General features: G+C 37.8%; 2 protein-coding genes across 5 annotated transcripts in view; both read right to left on the bottom strand.

The window, feature by feature from the left end:
* Positions 1–8753: 8753 nt before the first annotated feature.
* On the bottom strand, positions 8754–12661 carry fgf21 (fibroblast growth factor 21). 2 transcript variants are annotated; one of them, XM_035530632.1, is made up of 5 exons: positions 11470–12661; positions 11034–11067; positions 10848–10925; positions 10301–10404; positions 8754–10108 (listed from the first exon to the last, which is right to left on the bottom strand). In XM_035530632.1, the coding sequence occupies exons 1-5, from the start codon at positions 11470–11472 to the stop codon at positions 9926–9928; spliced, it is 402 nt and encodes a 133-aa protein (XP_035386525.1). In that variant the 5' UTR covers positions 11473–12661; the 3' UTR covers positions 8754–9925. The 2 variants fall into 2 exon arrangements, with proteins under 2 accessions (XP_035386525.1, XP_026884485.2); XM_027028684.2 differs by lacking the exon at positions 11470–12661 and having other exon boundaries at positions 11034–11250.
* The window catches only part of LOC113589171 (liprin-alpha-3-like), a 54443-nt gene continuing 45201 nt past the window's right edge, over positions 11249–20490 (bottom strand). Inside the window, exon 31 of one of the 3 annotated variants that reach the window (XM_027028682.2) lies at positions 11249–11542. In XM_027028682.2, the coding sequence (XP_026884483.2) occupies positions 11514–11542 (29 nt within the window). In that variant the 3' untranslated portion in view covers positions 11249–11513. Of the gene's footprint in view, positions 11543–14633; positions 15317–20490 lie in introns of those variants that run through there. The other 2 variants (XM_027028680.2, XM_027028683.2) reach the window with 2 other exon arrangements.

The raw sequence follows: 20490 nt of genomic DNA, 5'->3' as shown, positions 1-20490 counted from the left end.
ATCTGCAGACTAGAGTAAGCTGAGGGTATAGTGTTAAACCAGGTACTACATAAACAGTATATAGTATATATACAGAGGTCTCTCTTCTCCAAAGTAGCGGAGAGATATGAAAGGATAAAAGGGGAAAAGAATAAAATGCGCGTCGGTTTTAAATTCGCAGGCTGGAGTAGAAAACGAGCACGTGACGGAAAGGCTTCCGTACCCGATGGGTCCAGCTCTCGTGGCCAGTCGGTAGCTCGAAGGCCGTGCACATTCGATGCCGCGCGGCCCCTGGGGCTCACGTTTTCAAGGGTCTAAGTGCGCACGTGCTGATGACCGGCGACCTAGCTCCGTGCCTGGGCACAATTCGGGCACTTTGACCCCCTTCAAGTGAATGGATAGATGGGGGGAATCCATACTTCCAGGCCCACCGTGTCACATCGACCATGCAGGGCAAAGTGGCTTCGTCCCTGGGCACACTTTCTTGTGATTTGAGCCTTTAAATAATACAGGATCCAGACTTCCAACGCTCTCTAAATCACATGCCCAGCAAAGTAGCCTTAAACCTGGACACACAATGGAGACCATTTGACCCTTTAAAATCATACTACAACCAGACTTCCAGGCCCAAGAGGTCACACAGTCATGCCCAGCAAGGTTGCTTTAAACGTGGGCACACTTCAGACCGTTTCACTCTTTAAATCATTCAAAGCACCACATTTCAAGGCCAAAGAGGTCACAGAATCATGCCCAGCAAAGTAGCTCTGGGCCTGGGCACACTTCATGCAGTTTGACCCTTTAAATTATACTACAACCAGACTTCCAGGCACAAGAGGTCACACAGTCATGCCCAGCAAAGTAGCTTTGGGCCTGGGCACACTTCACGCAGTTTGACCCTTTAAATAATACTACAACCAGACTTCCAGGCACAAGAGGTCACACAGTCATGCCCAGCAAAGTAGCTTTAAACGTGGGCACACTTCAGACCGTTTCACTCTTTAAATCATTCAAAGCACCACATTTCAAGGCCCAAGAGGTCACAGAATCATGCCCATCAAAGTAGCTGTGGGCCTGGGCAGACCATGCAGTTTGACCCTTTAGATAATACTACAACCAGACTTCCAGGCCCAAGAGGTCACACAGTCATGCCCAGCAAAGTAGCTCTGGGCCTGGGCACACTTCAAGAAGTTTGACCCTTTAAGAAAATACTACAACCAGACTTCCAGGCACAAGACGTCACACAGTCATGCCCAGCAAGGTTGCTTTAAACATGGGCATACTTCAGACCGTTTCACTCTTTAAATCATTCAAAGCACCACATTTCAAGGCCCAAGAGGTCACAGAATCATGCCCAGCAAAGTAGCTCTGGGCCTGGGCACACTTCACGCAGTTTGACCCTTTGACCATTTTTGGCAGATTTCACCACGCTATTACGAATGTGGCTACGTTATCTTATAATTATAAGCAGTGTGAGATGTGAAGCTAAGTGAAGCACATGTGCAGAATTTCTAACAATAGCCTGTTTTGTATAGCCTGGCTAACTGACCAATCAGTGAAATTAAATGTGGTTGCTGAGCCTGTCGCAGCTGGGTCAATTTCATTTGATTTCATTGTGTTTAGTTTTAAACTCAGTTGCGTGCCATGAGACACAAGTTAATCTGAGCATTTTTTGTTTTAATGCCGACTTAACTTAGCCATGTTTTACAGTTATCTTGAAATAATTGAGGTTCATCGCTAGAGGGTGCTGTTCATCTTTTTTTTTTTCCTTTTTCTTTTTTGTATTATTGATCAGGAAAAAACTATAAAATAGATGAAGTGGACGTTTTCTATGTATCATATGGAATTTGAGTATATGAGTGAATTTTACCATATAAATGTATAAGAATTTGTGAATAAGATTATTATGAGATTATTTATAATCAAACGACTACACTATACAACCACATCTTTCTTTTATTTACATATTATATAGATATTTACAGATATTTATATTTTACTTACAGAGCAGCTCCTCATTGGTTTGGCTCAGAAGCTTCTTTTCCATGTCCTCTTTCTCCAGGTACTCCTGCAGGTTAGGCATTCTGCTGCAGGAGAACCAGAACATGCTTCTCCCCCCCCCCCCACACACACACACATAGGGGTACACATATACACATAAACACATTCTGTTTAATTTCTTCACATCTGCAGACTAGAGTAAGCTGAGGGTATAGTGTTAAACCAGGTACTACATAAACAGTATATAGTATATATACAGAGGATATAGTGTTAAACCAGGTACTACATACAGAGTATATAGTATACATACAGAGTATATAGTTTGACCAAAAGATCGTGCTGATCTTTGATCTCCTGGTTCTTCATCTCCAGCGCCACTTTCAGACTCATAATGTCCTCCTCTATGGGCTGGTATAACACACACACACACGCGGGCACACGCACACACGAATCATCACTACAGCCAGTACAATGGAAAGGTGGGAATGTGTACTGAATGTGTACTGACGTTATAAGTGAAAGGTGGAGGTACTGGTGGATGTGTACTGACACTATAAGGGATCTCTACCTGCAGTGACAGTCTGAGCTTCTCAAGTTCTTCCTCCAGAGATTTCTTCTCCTGTTCACAGGCCATTTTCATATCTGCCAGAGCAAGTATCATTACTGCCTGGATATATATATATATAGTACACAGATTGTATATACTACATAATTACTACTGAATATATAAAATATAATATATATAGTACTATACATATATTAGTATCACTTTTATTGGAGCCTAAAGGCTAACATTCATTATTAGTTATGTTAGTATTATTGCATTTCCATAGTACTTACTCTTGATGGACCTGTTATGCTCCTCCTCCTCCTGCTGTTTCTGTAGGAGCTCTGTCTCCTCCTGCTGCTTGTGTTTCAGCATCTCCTGAAGAACCTGCAGCTCCTTCTGCTTCTGCAACCTCAACTCCTTCAGCTGCTCCAACAAACTGTTCTCCAACTCCTCCTTCTCACACCGCAAACACTCCAATCGGGCCACAGGCCCCACTACTGACACAGAACCACACACACACAGAGAGAGAGAGACAAACAGAAAGACACACAGACATATGAAATTAAAAAGCTATATAGTGTAGAAATAGATTGATGTTATTCAGGGACCTCATTTATAAAACTTTGTGGATTCCAAAGTGAAAGTGTGTGTATTCTGGACAAATAACAGGAAATGGCATATACCCCCCAAAAAATTAGATTTCTAAAGCGTCGAGTATGAATTATTGGGAGATAGAGGCGACAATGCAGCGCTAAAGACAAAAAAAGGAATTTTAACCACAGGTATGAGTGGCAGCACCAGCAACCGCAGGTGTGAGTGGCATTATATTTACATTTACCCTCCACATCCTTTGTGTCTGTGTATTCGTCCTCGATGCGTCCAGCACACCATCTCCAGAAACGCCTAATTTTTCCTCTGTCCTCTTCAGTGTCTTTCCACAGACTGATCTGTAAAGGTGTTCATGGGATTCCCCTCACGTGTGACATTGGGCCACAGGACATATGGGGTTCTAAAGTTCCAAGAGTGTAGATGAGTTGTTTTTCTTTGAATTTCCTAATTTCATTGCTGCCATAGCAACAACTGGCAATGCAAACAGATGTGTCATGAAGTGATGCAACAAAAACTTACAGCATCTGCTATTCCCAGGTGCTAACAGATAGTTTTTTTTTATTAATCACTGCACTTCACATCCTAGCATGTTATCTTGAAAGTAAATTAAAGTGATGCAAGAGAAGCTTACAGCAACTGGTAGTCCAAAGTGCTAACAGATAGTTTTTTTGATTAATCACTGCACTTCACGTTCAAGCATGTCATGTAAAATTTTATCCATTAAGTCTGATATTATTAATACTTGTTAAAGCATACAATTAAACTGTATACAGTTCATAGTGTGTATTGTCTCACATATCACATAGCCAACAAAATTATATTAATATGGATACTGTAACAAAGTGAGAGGCATAGCAAAGGTCACATGATCTCTGTTTGATTTCTTGCAACAAATACCTCTATTATATCTGCGCAGGCTTTTCCTTGGCATCTACTGAATATAGAGAAAATGAAAACTAATAATATGGCTGTTATGCTGGTGCTGTACACACCACAAGGAAATACTCAGCTAAGCACAACAAAGTTGTACAAATTATACCTATACATCACACAATGTATGAACACAGATCTCAAAATGCACAAATACCTCTGAATGGAGAAATGGTTGTGGTAGATGAAATATCATTTAATATAATCATGGATGACTTTCTCGTTGTCCTGCAGTGTCTTCATGAAGTGGAAACAACATTCTGGAGCAGGCTTGAATATATCTGTGCACCTTTGTAGCTCACGGACAGATGTAGCTCATTGACACATGTAGCACTGGATATCTAATTCATGAAAATAATGTTCATACATTTTAATTGCTAAGAATTTTCAAAAATTCACCTTGAAAACAGAACTGATCTTAAGTTATATTTTTATTAATCATTTTACAATAAGCATTTAAATATCTTGGAGATTATTTAATCTGGGTACATATTCATAAAGCTTCTCAAGGCTGATCTAGGATTTGTTTATGTCATTGTTGTAAATAAGACAAAAATATGATCTTAGGTTAGCACTCATGCTTTGAGACGGTTTAATAATATGGGCCTAGATTTAGTAAAATTAAAATTAAAATTTAGTTAAGCCTCTTTTTCCTGTAAACACTCTTTTAGTTACCTTAACACCTCAATTTTTCACACTGTTAGCTTTAGTCTTTGAGCAAGTAGTATACAGATATTTTTTTGTTGAATTACATCAATGGTTTTATGCACAGAACATGACCTGTGAGAGGTTGGTTACTAGATCACTCAGTTATGTTGCACAAAACAGTACCTTTGACAATGGGACATGTATTAACTTAATAAACTTTCACCTGTGCTATGAGACGGTCCAGTCTTCATCTGTAGATATAGACAGTGCATTTCATTTCATTCTATTTCATGAATTCTAATGTTTTCTTTGAATACCTAAATTATGTAATTACTTTTTTTTTATTTTTTTATTTTTTTATTTTTTTTTTTGCACTGTTAGAATAGATCTGTATATATCTATGGTAAACTGTTGACCTTGGTAACAGGCATGCTACAGCCCTAGCTACAAAATCCAGATAATTTGCTGGTGTCAAATGATGTAATCTGGTCAAGATGGTTGAAAAGACGGACATCCAGGCAATAGATATACCTGTAGATATATTCGTTAAACCATCTGATTAAACTGGTAGACCAGCAAAGGCTACGTTTTGGTTCAAGTTTGATGGTTTAGCTACAATTTCCAACTGGACAGCGGGTCCAACAGCATAAACAACTTGATCAAGATTTTCAACCAGTATGATCAAGCAGCAGGGTCATATTGGTCAAATCTCAATCTGATTATACTGGGCGACCAGTTTGGTCATTTGTTATGCTGGACAACTATCTTGTTCTTATCTTCTCTTAAGTGTGATGCTTATAGATCCACGCATACAAAACACTAATTGTATGTATTCTGCCATAGACCCGAGTTTTATTATGCAGCTTCTCGTTAGATTGAATGGGATTGTAAACTAGTAGATAGATATTTAGACAGAACATGAACTGTGTTAAATTGGATTTTATCATCGTTTTTAAGGCGTTTTCTGTACAGCCTAGCATAAATAAATACGCACGAATAGGTCGGTCTTTCATTCGGTATCACTTATATCATGATAAAACCACGGTAGCCAAAGACTTCGCGCTGTTCTCAGAAGTCCACCTCCTCTCCGTGTCCTCTGCAAGCAGCAGTTCTGTTGTGTTGTGGCAAACGTCCATTGTGCTGTGACTGGATTTGCAGCGTTTCTGATGTTGCATGCTTTTTCTGAATTTGCACCGTGCTGTGTTGTTATTTTGATGAATATGCTTTGTGTAATTGTAACGCGATGGATCTTCCCGGCAACCGTAGTGTGTGTGGAGTGTGAATCACGCTCCAACTCTGCTAAAGTGAAAATATAAATAAAAGCTCTGTTGGGCTTTATGTATATTTCTTAGAAAGGTTCTTATTTCCACACGTTTTCGATTAAGCTCGCACTCTTAAGCACAAATGCATTTCTGTAGCGATGACTTCTTGGAAATGTAATTGAAGTCCAACGGAAACGCATTTTTTATCCTATTTTATATAAAGCAGAATTGATTTGCGCATCGACGCCTACTGTTTTCCAGTGTCAGCTCGCGGTCTCCATTGGTCAATGCAGGAACATGGTTGAATATTTTCATGAATGGTTTGTATATACGTGAATGCTTGATTTATGTCTGCCATAAGCTACATGACATAATTTAAAGCTACGTTTTGTCAAACTCTGTACTGTTTAGTGTACCTTATGGTACTGTTCAATTACATGTATCATACAGAGCATGGTAAACCTAGACTTCAGATGACACTGTTTGGATGTTGTGCTTACTAATCCTAGCTGCAGCAGTTATTTAGGTCATTATATATGGTTTATTGGATGGTTGTTTTTGTTGTGCCTCACACTGTCTTAAAAATTCCACACTGTCCAGCAGGATGGATGTCATGTTACCAAGCCAGTATGCTGCAAATATGTTTTCATTAAATCAGCACTCATTATGTCACACAGCAAGCAGAAAATGGAGCGGGATGTTCAGGCACTGCATGCTGCAGTCATTTGTCATAGAGATAAATGTGAACTAAGGCAGCTACAATGGCTACAAAATTGCTACATCATTTAAACTTTATTTGAATGAACAGAAGGGGTGTAGTTTGTCTGTGGCAGCTATGTTGGCTGATGAATTTGTTCTTACACATAAAACTGTTTACTTCCCTTTTGTCTAGCAGCCGTGATACAGCCCAGCTGTCAAAGCCCCAGAACACCTCAACTTCTACCATGACTATCAAGAATACTACAGAGTCTCTGACTGAGACCCGTGAGTGTTTTTACTGACATGAGCATGGACACTTAATCGCCAACTGTCCTACTTTGAATTCACATACTGTGAATATGGTGAAAAAGGTAAGTGCTGTGAGTACCTTGCCTTCATGCTCATCGTTACTACCTGTTGATCCAGTTTTCAGACCCTTTATCTTTAAGGGCTTTATACACTGCCTGGCCAAAAAAGGCTTCCTGAACCACTCTTTCACAATTTGAACTCGATGAATCCTGGCATTGTCATCTTGGAATATGCCTGTGCCATCAGGGAAGTAAAAATCCACTGATGGAATAACCTGGTCATTCAGTATATCCAGGTACTCAGCTGACTTAATTCTTTGGGCACATAACATTGCTGAACCTAGACCTGACCAACTGCAGCAACCCCAGATCATAGCACTGCCCCACAGGCTTGTACGGTAGGCATTAGGCATGATGGGTGCATCACTTCAGCTGCCTCTCTTCTTACCCTGATGCGCCCATCACTCTGGAACAGGGTAAATCTGGACTCATCAGACCACATGACCTTTTTCAATTGCTCCAGAGTCCAATCTTTATGCTCCCTAGCAAATTGAAGCCGTTTTTGCCGGTTAGGCTCACTGACAAGTGGTTTTCTTAAGGCTACACAGCTGTTTAGTCCCAATCCCTTGAGTTTCCTTCGCATTGTGCATGTGGAAATGTTCTTACTTTCAATATTAAACATATCCCTGAGTTCTACTGTTGTTTTTCTATGATTTGATTTCACCACACTTTAAATGATCATTGAAGATCATTGAAGAATTTTTCCGACGACATTCCTTCCTTGAAGATGTTTCCCCACTGTCCTTCCACTTTTTAATAATGCGTTGGACAGTTCTTAACCCAATTTTAGTACTTTCAGCAATCTCCTTAGATGTTTTCTCTGCTTGATGCATGCCAATAATTTGACCCTTCTGAAACAGATTAAGATCTTTTACATGACCACAGGAAGTGTCTTTCGACATGGTTGTTTAACAAATGAGAACTTACTGCATCAGTTAAGGTTAAATAACTTTTTGCCAGCTGAAACATAATCACCCATGCAGTAATTATCCAATTGGAGGCTCCTACCTATTCGCTTAGTTAAATCCAGGTGGTGACCTTTTTTTTTTAGCCAGGCAGTGTATCTCTCTCTGAGACAGATGAAAGGAGGCAGCCTATCAAGGGTTTAAGCGATACAGGGCAGCTGTGTCTCTGGTTTTAGACGAGATCTTAGCTTTTTGCACTGATACATATTTCAGTAGTGATGTGATAGTGTAAGGTGTGGAGCTAGGTGTACTCAAGACTCCTATTGCATATAATGTATTTGAGCATTAGCACATATACTGGGCCAGTCAAGGTAGTGGTTCAGTCAGAATTGCCACTTAGTGGCATTTCCTTTATATTGGGATATGATATTGCTGGCGGTGTTGCGTTCCTTGTGCCGGAAGTGATAGAGAGCCCCGTTGTTACTGAGTCAGCATCAGAGACCTCCCGGCCACTTTCCTGTTTGTGTGCAAACCCATTCTCAGGCACGTAGGTTAGGTGATGTGTCTCTATCTCAATGGTGAACCCTTTGAGTCTGGGTTCCTCTTAAGGTTTATTCCTCATGCTCTAGGGTCTCCTTGCCATTGTTGCCCTTGGCTTGCTTATTTGGGGTTTTGAAAGCGGGATTGTATCATGTTTTATAAAACATTCTGTACTCTATAATCACTACTGTTGTAAATACATTATAGTCAACATGTAGACTTACAAACTCATTCGGTTTGTATAAGGAAAATTGTCAACATGAAATTATCAAAATTCTTATGCAATTTTTATTGTTGTTATTATTGTTGCTGGTTATTGTTAATATTTGTAATGTTGATCATAACCCAGCTGAGTTCAGCCTCATTTTGATTCATTAATGGTCTGTGATGCAGTTTAGCATCATAAGTATCACAGGAGTTTTTAGAATAAATAAACAAGCAACTGCTATTTTGTTGTTACAGTAATTATTCAACTGGTAATTCAGAAGGTGTTTAAAATTTTAATACAGCAATAGTAGTACAGCAATTACTATTATTTGTAATGATTTTTAACTCGAGTTAAAATCTGACAAACAAATGAATGAACCTGCTACGGCCCCCTCCAGGTCTGTCATCTTGAGACAGCCTCTCTGCTCAATTTACGCCTCGCACACAATAACACCACAGTTCAAAAACAAAGTACTAAGTAATAAATAATGGGATAAATATGCAAACAAATTGCTTAAATAATCCTTTGCTGGTTTTAGTTATTTATCACACACTTCATAAATAGCTTGCAGTCTAGATTACCACAAGATAAAGGCAAATACAAATATCAAGTAATTATTATGAAAGGAAATGCAAATTTAACTTTTTAAATTTGTGAGCAGTCAAAATAATAATGAAATAACAATTAAGAGTCAAGAATTTGTATAAAGAACCTATTTATGGCATTTACCTGATGCTTTTATCCAAAGCAACTTATAATTATGTCTGAATACAACTTGAACAATTGAGGGTTAAGGGTCTTGCTCAGGGGCCCAACAGTGGCAGCTTGGCAGTGGTGGGGCTTAAACTCGCAACCTTTGATTATAATTCAAGTACCTTAACCACTGAGCTGCCACTACCCCCAAACATATTGGAAATGTACTGCTGTACATGAATGAATGATGAAAATGGTTTACATGAAACATTAATTCTGATTATGTTAGTAATTGTTGAGAATCATGTTGAGAATGATTCCTATTGGTCCATGTAGAAATAGCAGGTAGGGTTGATTCCTGTGCAGATACAGTTGATACTGTTCCATCTAGAATAGCAGGTCAGGTTGATTCCTACTGGTCCATGTGAAAGAGTGGACTCCTGTGGTTCTGAACAGACTGTCTGAGTCTGAGTGGGTCATCTGAGTCCAAATCTTCTTCAGTCTGAAAATGCTCTGCGTTGTCCTGTTCCTCTGCTTTAGTCTCTAGAAAACAGGTTATTTCTGAGTGGTAGGAACTGAGAATAGGGTAGCATGTGTTTCTGAGGGAGGCCTTTAAAATTGAGGGACACCGGAAGTTTGTGGTATGTGGATAGGAAATGGGTGTAGCCATCAGACTCTAACTGCTCAATGAAGGAACAGTCAGCATCCAAATAAACACTCTGTAAACAAACAGAATGCAAAGAACAAACAAAACATATACTTTATTTTCAACAAAGAAAAACATTTTAAAAGAAAATAAAAAGATGTATAGTATACAAATAGAATATTATTGTAAACATTGTACATTTTAATGTAAAATTTCTGGTTGAAAAGAATGGTAAAGGAAACCTCTATGTAGTCATCTGACTCACCAGCGAAAACAGCTGACCAGATGCATCTATACACAAGTAGCGTGATGACATTACACCCCAAATTGCAGTCTCTCCTGATTTCACAGCTTTCAGCTCTATCACAGCTGACACACATACGCACAAATACAAATCACAATACTATGATTTATGTAACATCGTTATTATTGTAAACTGATAAAACTGATGAAACAATAACTGTGATGAGAAGAGAGTTGCTTTGCTTTTACAGAATATGCAGTACAAAAGATTTCTAATTAATCTGATATTCTGTGTACATGTGTTATGAATAAACACACAAATCAGCCAAACAGCTCAAACAAACTATATAATTCAGGATAATTTGCATGGTAAACAAACAATCAGGTTCTAAACAAACTTCTTTTTTCTAACCTCTGAACACAGTGTCTAACAGCTTCTCTTTCTGTAAAACTAGCATTACTTGAGGTAAAATGTCAGTAGATTAGCCACACAAACGGAAACCCATGTGCACGCACAAATTAGAAGGACTGAAAGAATTGTGGAAAATATTCTGGCTTGTCTGACTTACTGTGTCCTGTCTGCCTGGGTGTTCCTGTAATTGTGCCATTAGGAAACATCTCAAGGAAAAGGCCTCTGTGTTTAAACTCTACACAAAAACACATCATCAGCAGCAAACACAGAAAATGTTTCAGAATTAACAGAAATTTGTAAATGTGCGTAAACGTAGCAAGAGCTGTAAAAATACCAAAAGTACCTGTGTACAGGTGGTCTCTGCCGCACCTGGTCATCTAAGGCCAAGAGAGGAGAGGAGTCATGGAAGGAGAGAGGAGCGTGTGCGTAAATGGAGAGAGGCAGGAGAAGACACAAACGCAGGGAAGAAAGTACCACAAACACCAACCATGATCATCAAATACATTAAAAAAATCTTTTACTGAAAGAAAAATAAATTTCAAACAATAATTACCCTAAATAAGAATTAAATACCCAAAAATAAAATAAATACTATTTTCAACTAGGAATGGTTGAAAGAAAACAGTTTGTATCTAACTTTTATAGTAAATGGTTGAGGTCAGAAAAAGGGCGGTTGAAATGTAGGGTGATTCAGAAGCTTTCGGGAAGTGAAGCTCTTCTTAATAAATGTACGATCTCACACATACAAACCACTTATGCACAGAGATGCATGCAGTTACCATATGTGGCCTTCCTGCTCTGACTTGTCAATTACTGTAGAACGTCAACGGACTGGCAGGAATCCTGAAGTTCCTAGTAAAACAAAATTCTCAAAATAACAATCATGCTCCACAGATGTTTCATTCATAAACACACTGGTTTTACCTTAACACCCACTCACCCAAACGTGTGCGCGCGCACACACTTCTGCATTAAGGATTACAGGACTTATCGTTGTTTACAAGAGCCCAGCTGCTACACTCAGTGAGTAAGATCAAAATTGAACAAAGGAAAGAAAGAGAGTGTGGAAGACAGAAAACAACTTACCGGATGTTGCTGTTCAAAGACATTAGTGCAATTAATGTAGAGACAGGAAACACCAAATCCATATAAAGATATCCGACTGTATACCCATTTCAGGAAGCCACAGACCCAACTCAAATCCAACTTTAAAGAAGCGTTATGATGATGATATTTTGTCAGTTTGAAATGATGTGTGTTGTGAATAGGCTAGCAACCATCAAAAATAAATCTGTACTAGGGTATCTGAATCTGTTTTGAAGCTGTTTTGTGACAGAAGAAACATTATGCGTGCAAGCAAAATCAAGAAAATGAATCAATAGTGGAAAACTAAATAATGACAAGCTTAGTGCAACAGTTTGGAAATTCTGCCAGAAACTGAAAACCCTGTTTAAACATTCAGTTCTGATGATGTGTGGGAACTAATGTGTTTGTATGTTCTACTGTAATTCTCATTCCATTTTTCAAATATTCAGAAAGAAGAAATACAGATTGATTCTTGAGATGTCTAGTGATGAGGATTTAGAGGTCAGCACTTTCATAGTTAATCAATCGTTTTATGGCTACATAAAGTATTCCGCTGGAGCTGAGGCTTACAAGCTTACAAATTAATAGAGATATGGACAGTGAAGCTCTACTGAGATATGTGAAGCTCTACAGTAATTCTGAAGCTTTACTGAGTTACTGTGTAGCTCTTCCAGGCTATGCTGCTGTTTCCACATTAAGTCTTCTTGAGAAGAACACAGAAATGCGGCAAGATTTTTTTTTCTTATTGTCACTTTTTTACTTCTTTATGTAAGATTTTTTTCTACTGAATTGGTGAAAGTTTCAGAATACATACTTTTTTATTTTTACAATGAACGTATAGTTGTATTTAAAGACAAGCTTGTTATTCAGTTCAGTTGATTCACACACGCAGCCACACACATTAATTGTAATTTTATATATATATATATATATATATATATATATATATATATATATATATATAAAATAACAATAAGTAGGCTATTCCCCTGCATACAAAATATACAGCAACAGAAAGTGTAGTGAGAGATATTTCTTACAATTATCCAAAAGTAATCAGATAAAAAGGGTATTTAGTTTGGGACTCTGTGGTTTTAGAATGTGGTATGTCTAACAATCCTTTTTTTTCTTTTTTTTTTAACACATCTACATACACGAAACTTGAATGTGCATTAGAAACACTGAAAAATGCTTACAGGAATTTACTTCAGTCATTTTTATCACATCCACTAATGCCATTTTTATTCTATAGGATAGCAATAATATTAAATAATTTTAAATTATGCACACGCTACATCAAAACACCCTTCATAATAATGAAAATAAAATTCTCAGTGAATACATTCTTCCCAATTGTTAACACATATTTGAAACTAAATCTCAAGTTTTCAAAACTGTATTTAAAACAATTGTCTAGTCTCCCCATACAATTAAAATTATGTATTTTCTACATCTAAATGAAATACATATACAATTAAATGTGTAGATCTTAATAATAAACAATTTCCACTCAAAAATCAAGCCACTTCTATTAAACCCTGTTCCAGTATGTAGCCTAAAGAACGTGTTTTATTTTTCACTTTAAATATAAAGATATTTTCATCAAAGGAACAATACTGTCATCATGCAAATATACAGTACATTTACTGTTCATATGTAAATGTGAACAAATTTGAAAAAAGGATTTTGTCTATTCTCTTTATGTCTGTTTATTCATCTTTTTGTAGTTGTTTTGCTTTCTGCTTTTTTCATAAAGTTTAAAAAATATCAATTTTCTGCCACATTACACAGAATTACTTCCAGTATTAGAAAACAGTTGTAAATGGGCCACTAGTAAAAATAGAATGTAAAGCTGAACTTCAACATCTGCACCTCAGAGTTCACTACATCCACTAATAGTGACCCAGTCCCAGTACTGCGGGGGCATGATGGGCCAGTGTACAGGGTGAGGATTAGAGTTAGAATGGCTGGTGTGTGACAACAAGCCCTGTGTCCTGTCCTGATGCCACAACAAGCCCTACTTCTTTCTGTCCCTGATGTCAGATGGCCTGCTCTGCAGGACCTTTAGTCATGGGATCAAACATGAATCTGTAGTATAGTTTACGCTAGTATAGTTTACTCTAGTATAGTATACTCTTCTGTCACTAAGTACACAGTGGAATACTTAGCAACACAGTACACCTACCAGGCGTGTGCCTCCAAAATCAACAAAACTTCATCAATATTTTTCTACACTGCTTTCCAAACACAGCAGTACTGTATACAGCCTTCAATAAAGATTTGATTGCAAATTGAACATTATCACAAATAGATGTCTGCAGATGTAACTAAATTGTGTACTTGGGGAATATTGTATTATTTGCACATATACTTTCAAAAAATATGCCACCAGTTAGCAGAGTGCTGTGTTCATTAGTTACAGGTAACTGTGTCCCAACTTCCAGTTGTAGTGTGTAACCAATTGGGGAAAACTGTAATGTGTCTAAAAATACAATCACATTCATTACCAACACATTCATTACCATCGCATTCAGTACTACCCACAATAAATTACCATCACATTCATTACAATCACATTAAATACAATTTCATTAGTTGGTCACATTCATTACCATTACATTAATTACCATTGCATTAATTACATACACATTCATGCACCTTCAAACAGATCTGAACTTTCACTCAGCATAGGTCAGCGCATAGACAACAGACACACACACACACACACACACACACACACACACACACACACACACATTTCTTCTTCAGTTTGTACAGGTTTATTTTAACACACTAGCTGTCAACAGGCCAGTCCACCTCTCTCTCCTGCTCACATTCCCTTGTTCTCCGTCATGTTTTCAGTCTGTTCTGCTCATCTGCTCCCCAGTGCAGGCTGTAGGTTAGCCTCAGGGCAACCCTGATTTATAGAAATAGGTCCAAGATTACGTTAAGGCTAAGGTAGGGGTTAGGTTAGGGTTCAGTTAGGTTAGCAAGAAGTGCCCATTTTGAGGAGTGGCAAGTACACAATCCAAGCCATTCTGTTTCTTGATGTGCATGAAATATCCAGAAATTTCCCAAAGTGTAAATTACACACAATGAAAATATAAAAGCAAAATGCATTGCCTCCATTATGCCTCTAGACAACTTAACTTTGTTCATGCTCAGTTTCCACAGATTTAGGTCCAAGGCAAAGGTGAGATTTACTGCTATCAACTTTATATGGTTTATGGAGTCCCAAGACAGAATCAGCCTGCCTCATGTCCACTGTAAACTTGGACAAATTTAGGTGCCTTGCAGATCTTCAAAAGAGACTTAGCTCAGGGTTTAGATATAGTAATGAGAGGATAACCATACTTTTTTTCTTCTTTTGTTGTTAAATAGTTTACTTAATTTCTTCTCTAGAATCTTGCTTGTTCGTTGATCTTCATACTCTCTACTCCCATCTTTAAGGTATTAAAGGGAGATGCATTGTGGGTGGTGTAGTTTAGCAGGAGTATGTCCTCACTGACGCCAGTCCTCGTCCTCTGCATGTTGGGCTCACTGAGACAAAGGCAGACAGATTATGTGAAACTTTCTACTCCTAAATAAACATAAAATAATTGTTTTGCTATTATGAATTCAATTTGTTTGAAAATTCTGCTGTTCTGAATTTACTGACACTCAGTTTGACAGCTAACCATCATCCTAAACCCTGGTTTGACACCCTAAACCTAGTTAGTTATTTGCAGACAACTCATGCTTATTAAGGCAGGACAGTCAAGATTTTGTTTTCAAACTCAAATGCTTATTTGAAAATTCTAATGGTGTATTTGCAATTGCATTTCTCATGAAAGTGTTCATTATCTAAGACATGGTTCAAATTCAAATGCAACACATATATGTGTACAACAGCTGCCAGATTTAAAATGAAAAAAACAATGTCCCTTTGACATCTAATTTCATTGCCTTAGTAGTATAATTGTGACATTAAAAATGTAATAACAATTTCCCATTTGGAACTGTATTTCCTCACCAGCACACTCCATCTCTGCCAAGATGAAAATGCTATTGCCATCCTGTTTACAATCATGTTTTCATGCAAGGCACTCCTGTCAATCAAACAACGTGGGTGGGATACTGGCAATCCAGTCAATCAAACAACATGGGGGGACATCAGGAACGATTTTTGGTCATAGTTTTGGGAGGATGTGACAGAGTTAAACTTTGGCGATAATGGAACTTTGGGACCATGGCTCATAAAAAGGAATCAACTAGCAACATTTTAATACTCACCAACCTAGTCCAGGACACTGCTGTCGAAATAGATTTCCTGTTGTTAAGCAGGGAAGTGATCCTTGACATACTGGGAAAGCTTGAGGCTGTCATAAGCATGATATTAGTGACATTGTGTTTACAAACTTGCATGAAGTGACTGGCAGGCTTTGTGCAGAAGAATGCAGGGACCTGGTCGGGTCAGCAGTTAACATTCTTATAAACAAGTAATGTTAATTTTCTTATAGTTAATGTTCTTATAAACATGTTATGCTGTGCTCATAGGCATGTGCAAAAGGAACACGGATTTTTTTTTAGAAAGATAATTAAAACAAAGATAGCAGCTTACAGTCTATTTGGAACTTAAGTGGGAGGTGCTCCATAGGATGGGAGGGGTTCAGTCTGGTTAAACAAGCTGAAGTTTACATTTACAGTTTTTAGCTGATACTTTTATCCAAAGTGACTTACAATTATGTCTGAATACAACTTGAATAATTAAGGGTCTTGCTCAGGGTCCAAACAGCGGTAACCTGGCAGTGGTGGGACTTGAAGTGGAAACCTTCTGGTTACTAGTCATGTACCTTAACCATTGAGCTACCACTCTCCCTGTAGCGGCAAGAGCCATTCAGGGACAGACACTAGAGTAACAGCCAATCTCAACTCTGTGAAGTGTGTAGCCTAAGGAACATGTGTTTTATTTTTCACTTTAAATATAAAGATATTTTCATCAAAGGAATAATACTGTCATCATGCAAATATAAAGTACATTTTACTGTTTATATGTAAATGTGAACAAATTTGAAAAAAAGGATTTTATCTATTCTCTTTATATGTCCTGTTTATTTATCTTTTTGTGGTTGTTTTGCTTTATGCTTTTTTCTTAAAGTTTAAAAAATATCAATTTTCTGTCACATTAAACAGAGTTAATACCAGTATTAAAAAACGGTTGTGAATGGGCCACTAGTAAAAATAGAATGTAAAGCTGAACTTCAACATCTGCACCTAGGATTTCACTACATCCACTAACAGTGACCAGTCCAGTACTGCGGGGCATGATGGGCCAGTGTACAGGGTGAGGATTAGAGTTAGAATGGCTGGTGTGTGATAACAAGCCCTGTGTCCTGTCCTGATGCCACAACAAGCCCTACTTCTTTCTGTCCTGATGTCAGATGGCCTGCTCTGCAGGACCTTTAGGTCATGGGATCAAACATGATCTGTAGTATAGTTTACTCTAGTATAGTATACTAGAGTAAACTATACTTGAGTAAAGTATACTCTAGTATAGTTTACACTAGCATAGTTTAGTAGAGTATACTGTACTATAGTTTAGTATAGTATACTCTAGTGTGTTAGTATTGTTTACTCTAGTACAGTATATTCTAGTATAGTTTAGTGCAGTATACGCTAGTATAGTTTAGTATAGTATACTCTAGTTTAGTATAGTATACTCTTGTATAATATATTCTAGTATAGTATACTCTAGTTTAGTATAATATACTCAACTATAGTTTAGTAGAGTTTACTCTATTATAGTATACTCTAGTATAGTTTACACTGTGTCACTAAGTACACAGTGGAATACTTAGCAACACAGTACACCTACCAGGCGTGTGCCTCCAAAATCAACAAAACTTCATCAATATTTCTCTACACTGCTTTCCAAACACAGCAGTACTGTATACAGGCCTTCAATAAAGATTGATTGCAAACTGAACATTATCACAAACCGATGTCTGCCAGATGTAAGTAAATTGCGTATTTAGGGAATATTGTATAATTCGCACACAAACTTTAAAAAGATATACCACCACTTAGCATAGTGCTGTGTTCATGTACATTAGTTACAGGTAACTGGATCCAACTTCCAGTTGTAGTGTATAAACAATACGGGAACACTGTTTAAAAATACCATCACATTCCTTACCATCACATTAAATACAATTGCAACAGTTGGTCACATTAATTACCATTGCGTTAATTACATTCACATTCATGCACCTTCAAACAGATCTGGACCTTCACTCAGCATAGGTCAGCACACAGACAACAAACCACACACACACACACACACACACATTTCTGCTTCAGTTTGCACAGGTTTATTTTAACACACTAGCTGTCAACAGGCCAGTCCACCTCTCTCTCCTGCTCACATTCCCTTGTTCTCCATCATGTTTCAGGTCCGTTCTGCTCATCTGCTCCCCAATGCAGGCTGTAAATCAACCCTGATTTATAGAAATAGGTCCAAGATTAAGTTTAAGGCTAAGGTAGGTGTTAGGGTTAGCGTTCAGTTAGGGTTAGCAAGAAGTGCCCATTTTGAGGAGTGGCGAGTATGCAATCCAAGCCATTCTGTTTCTTCACGTGCATGAAATATCCAGAAACTTCCCAAAGTGTAAATTACACACGATTGAAATATAAAAGCATATTTTGCCTCTAGAAAACTTCGCTTGTTCACCGCTCAGTTTCCACAGATTTAGGTGCAAGGCAAAGGTGAGATTTACTGCTATCAACTTTATAGTCACAGATCACAGACATCTACCAGAATAACATCCAATCAGAGATGGCCAATCAGGGACATCCACCAGAGTAACCAACCACAGACAGCCACCAGAATAACTGCCAATCAGGGACAGCCACGAGAGTAACTCCCAATCAGGGACAGCCACCAGAGTAACTGCCAAACAAGGACAGGCATAAGAGTAACTGCCAATCAGGGACAGGCACCAGAATAAACTGCCATCAGGGACAGCCACCAGAGTAACTGCCAATCAGGGGACAGCCACCAATGTTGGTTTTCCTCAGTCCTAGAAAATAAAAGTGGTTCTACACTCTCAGTCCCTGCTGCTATGGCTAACCGACCACCGCAACAATATATAGGCTAATTACCCTGAAACACTATAAAGGCTTATTACCCTGCTACACTATAGAAGCTTATTACCCCACAACAACTACAGAGTCTTATTACTCCACAACACTACAGAGTCCTATTACCCTGCAATACTACAGAGGCTTATATTATGCATGATTTATTAGTTGTTAAAATTGTACACTGTTTTCAAGTTTCAAGTGAACCTTTAGCAGAAGATTGGACAAACATGGATTTTATGAACAAAATACTATGCCCCAACAAAAACTCCCACCCACATCATTTGATTGACAGGAATACCTCACTGATACTGGGGACTTGTTTATTCCATTTTAAAATATTAGTTAAGACAATGAAAATACATTTTGCCTCTGAACTGATTATGTACTTAAGTAATGCACACATATGAGAAATACAGTTTAAATGCAACTTTAATTAGTATTTTCAAATTTGCTTTGACTCTGAAAAATGCCCAAAACATACAGCTATAGTTTTAAAGCATTTTTCCATACAAAGTGTATAATTTCCTACATACGTTCTAGATCTTTCTTACCAGAATTATCTAGTTAAGGAATTCACTCACACCCTTCAATTTCAGACCCTCCATTAAAAAACTTTCTCCAAAGCCCCTCCTTCCAAACACATCCATGTGCTTAACATATGTGTGCATGCAAAATAACTGTAAGGAAGGATCTCCTCCTATAGGAGTTTTCCTGATTGTTAATATAGCTGGGGGCATTGACATTTAAATTCCCAGGAAGAGTCTGAGTAATTTTTTTTCCTCAAAATAAATAATTGCATTCAAAACTACCATAATGTAACATGTTTAGATTAAGTATTGTTTACATTTTTGTTCTTAAAAAATATTTGAGATTTACATGGTATGAATACATACTTAATCTTATCATTATCTTTTTGTTGTTACAATATTAATGAAAATATGAACTCCACAACATTTTTGCATTTTTGTCATAATTTAGTATTTGTTTTCTTTATCCTGGGAAGACGGTTTGTTTGTTGGATTGGTAAGCTAGTTTTAGTTTCTGTCAGGCTCAGAGGCATATACAAGCTGCTCTAATGAATCATGGTAAGTTGAGAACAATCACTGTCTTTTAGGGTTAGGGTTAGGATAGGTTAGAGTTACAGTTAGGTTAGGTTAGAGTTAGGGTTAGGTTAGGTTAGGTTAGAGTTACAGTTAGGTTAGGTTAGAGTTAGGGTTAAGTTAGGGTTAGGGTTAGGATTAGGTTAGAGTTACAGTTAGGTTAGGTTAGGTTAGAGTTACAGTTAGGTTAGAGTTAGGGTTAGGTTAAGTTAGGGTTAGGGTTAAGGTTAAGGTTAGGGTTAGGGTTAGGTTAGGTTAGAGTTAGGGTTAGGGTTAGGGTTAGGGTTAGGTTAGGGTTAGAGTTAGGGTTAGCTATACAGGTTATTCCACTATCCAGTGCTATTTATTGACAACAAAGTAATCTTTCAAATCAAGTTTCATGTCATAAAACTATTTAAAAAACCCACATTACATGTCTTCTAAAATTAATACCATGAACTTTTTCTGAAGTTTCAAGGATTAGTACACATTGCCAAATCATTTACTGCCACCCAT

Source organism: Electrophorus electricus, chromosome 10 (genome assembly GCF_013358815.1).
Source record: "Electrophorus electricus isolate fEleEle1 chromosome 10, fEleEle1.pri, whole genome shotgun sequence".
In the NCBI taxonomy this organism is placed as follows: domain Eukaryota; kingdom Metazoa; phylum Chordata; class Actinopteri; order Gymnotiformes; family Gymnotidae; genus Electrophorus; species Electrophorus electricus.
Note: the sequence above shows the minus strand (reverse complement) of the source record. Positions and strands in the feature narration are given on the sequence as shown.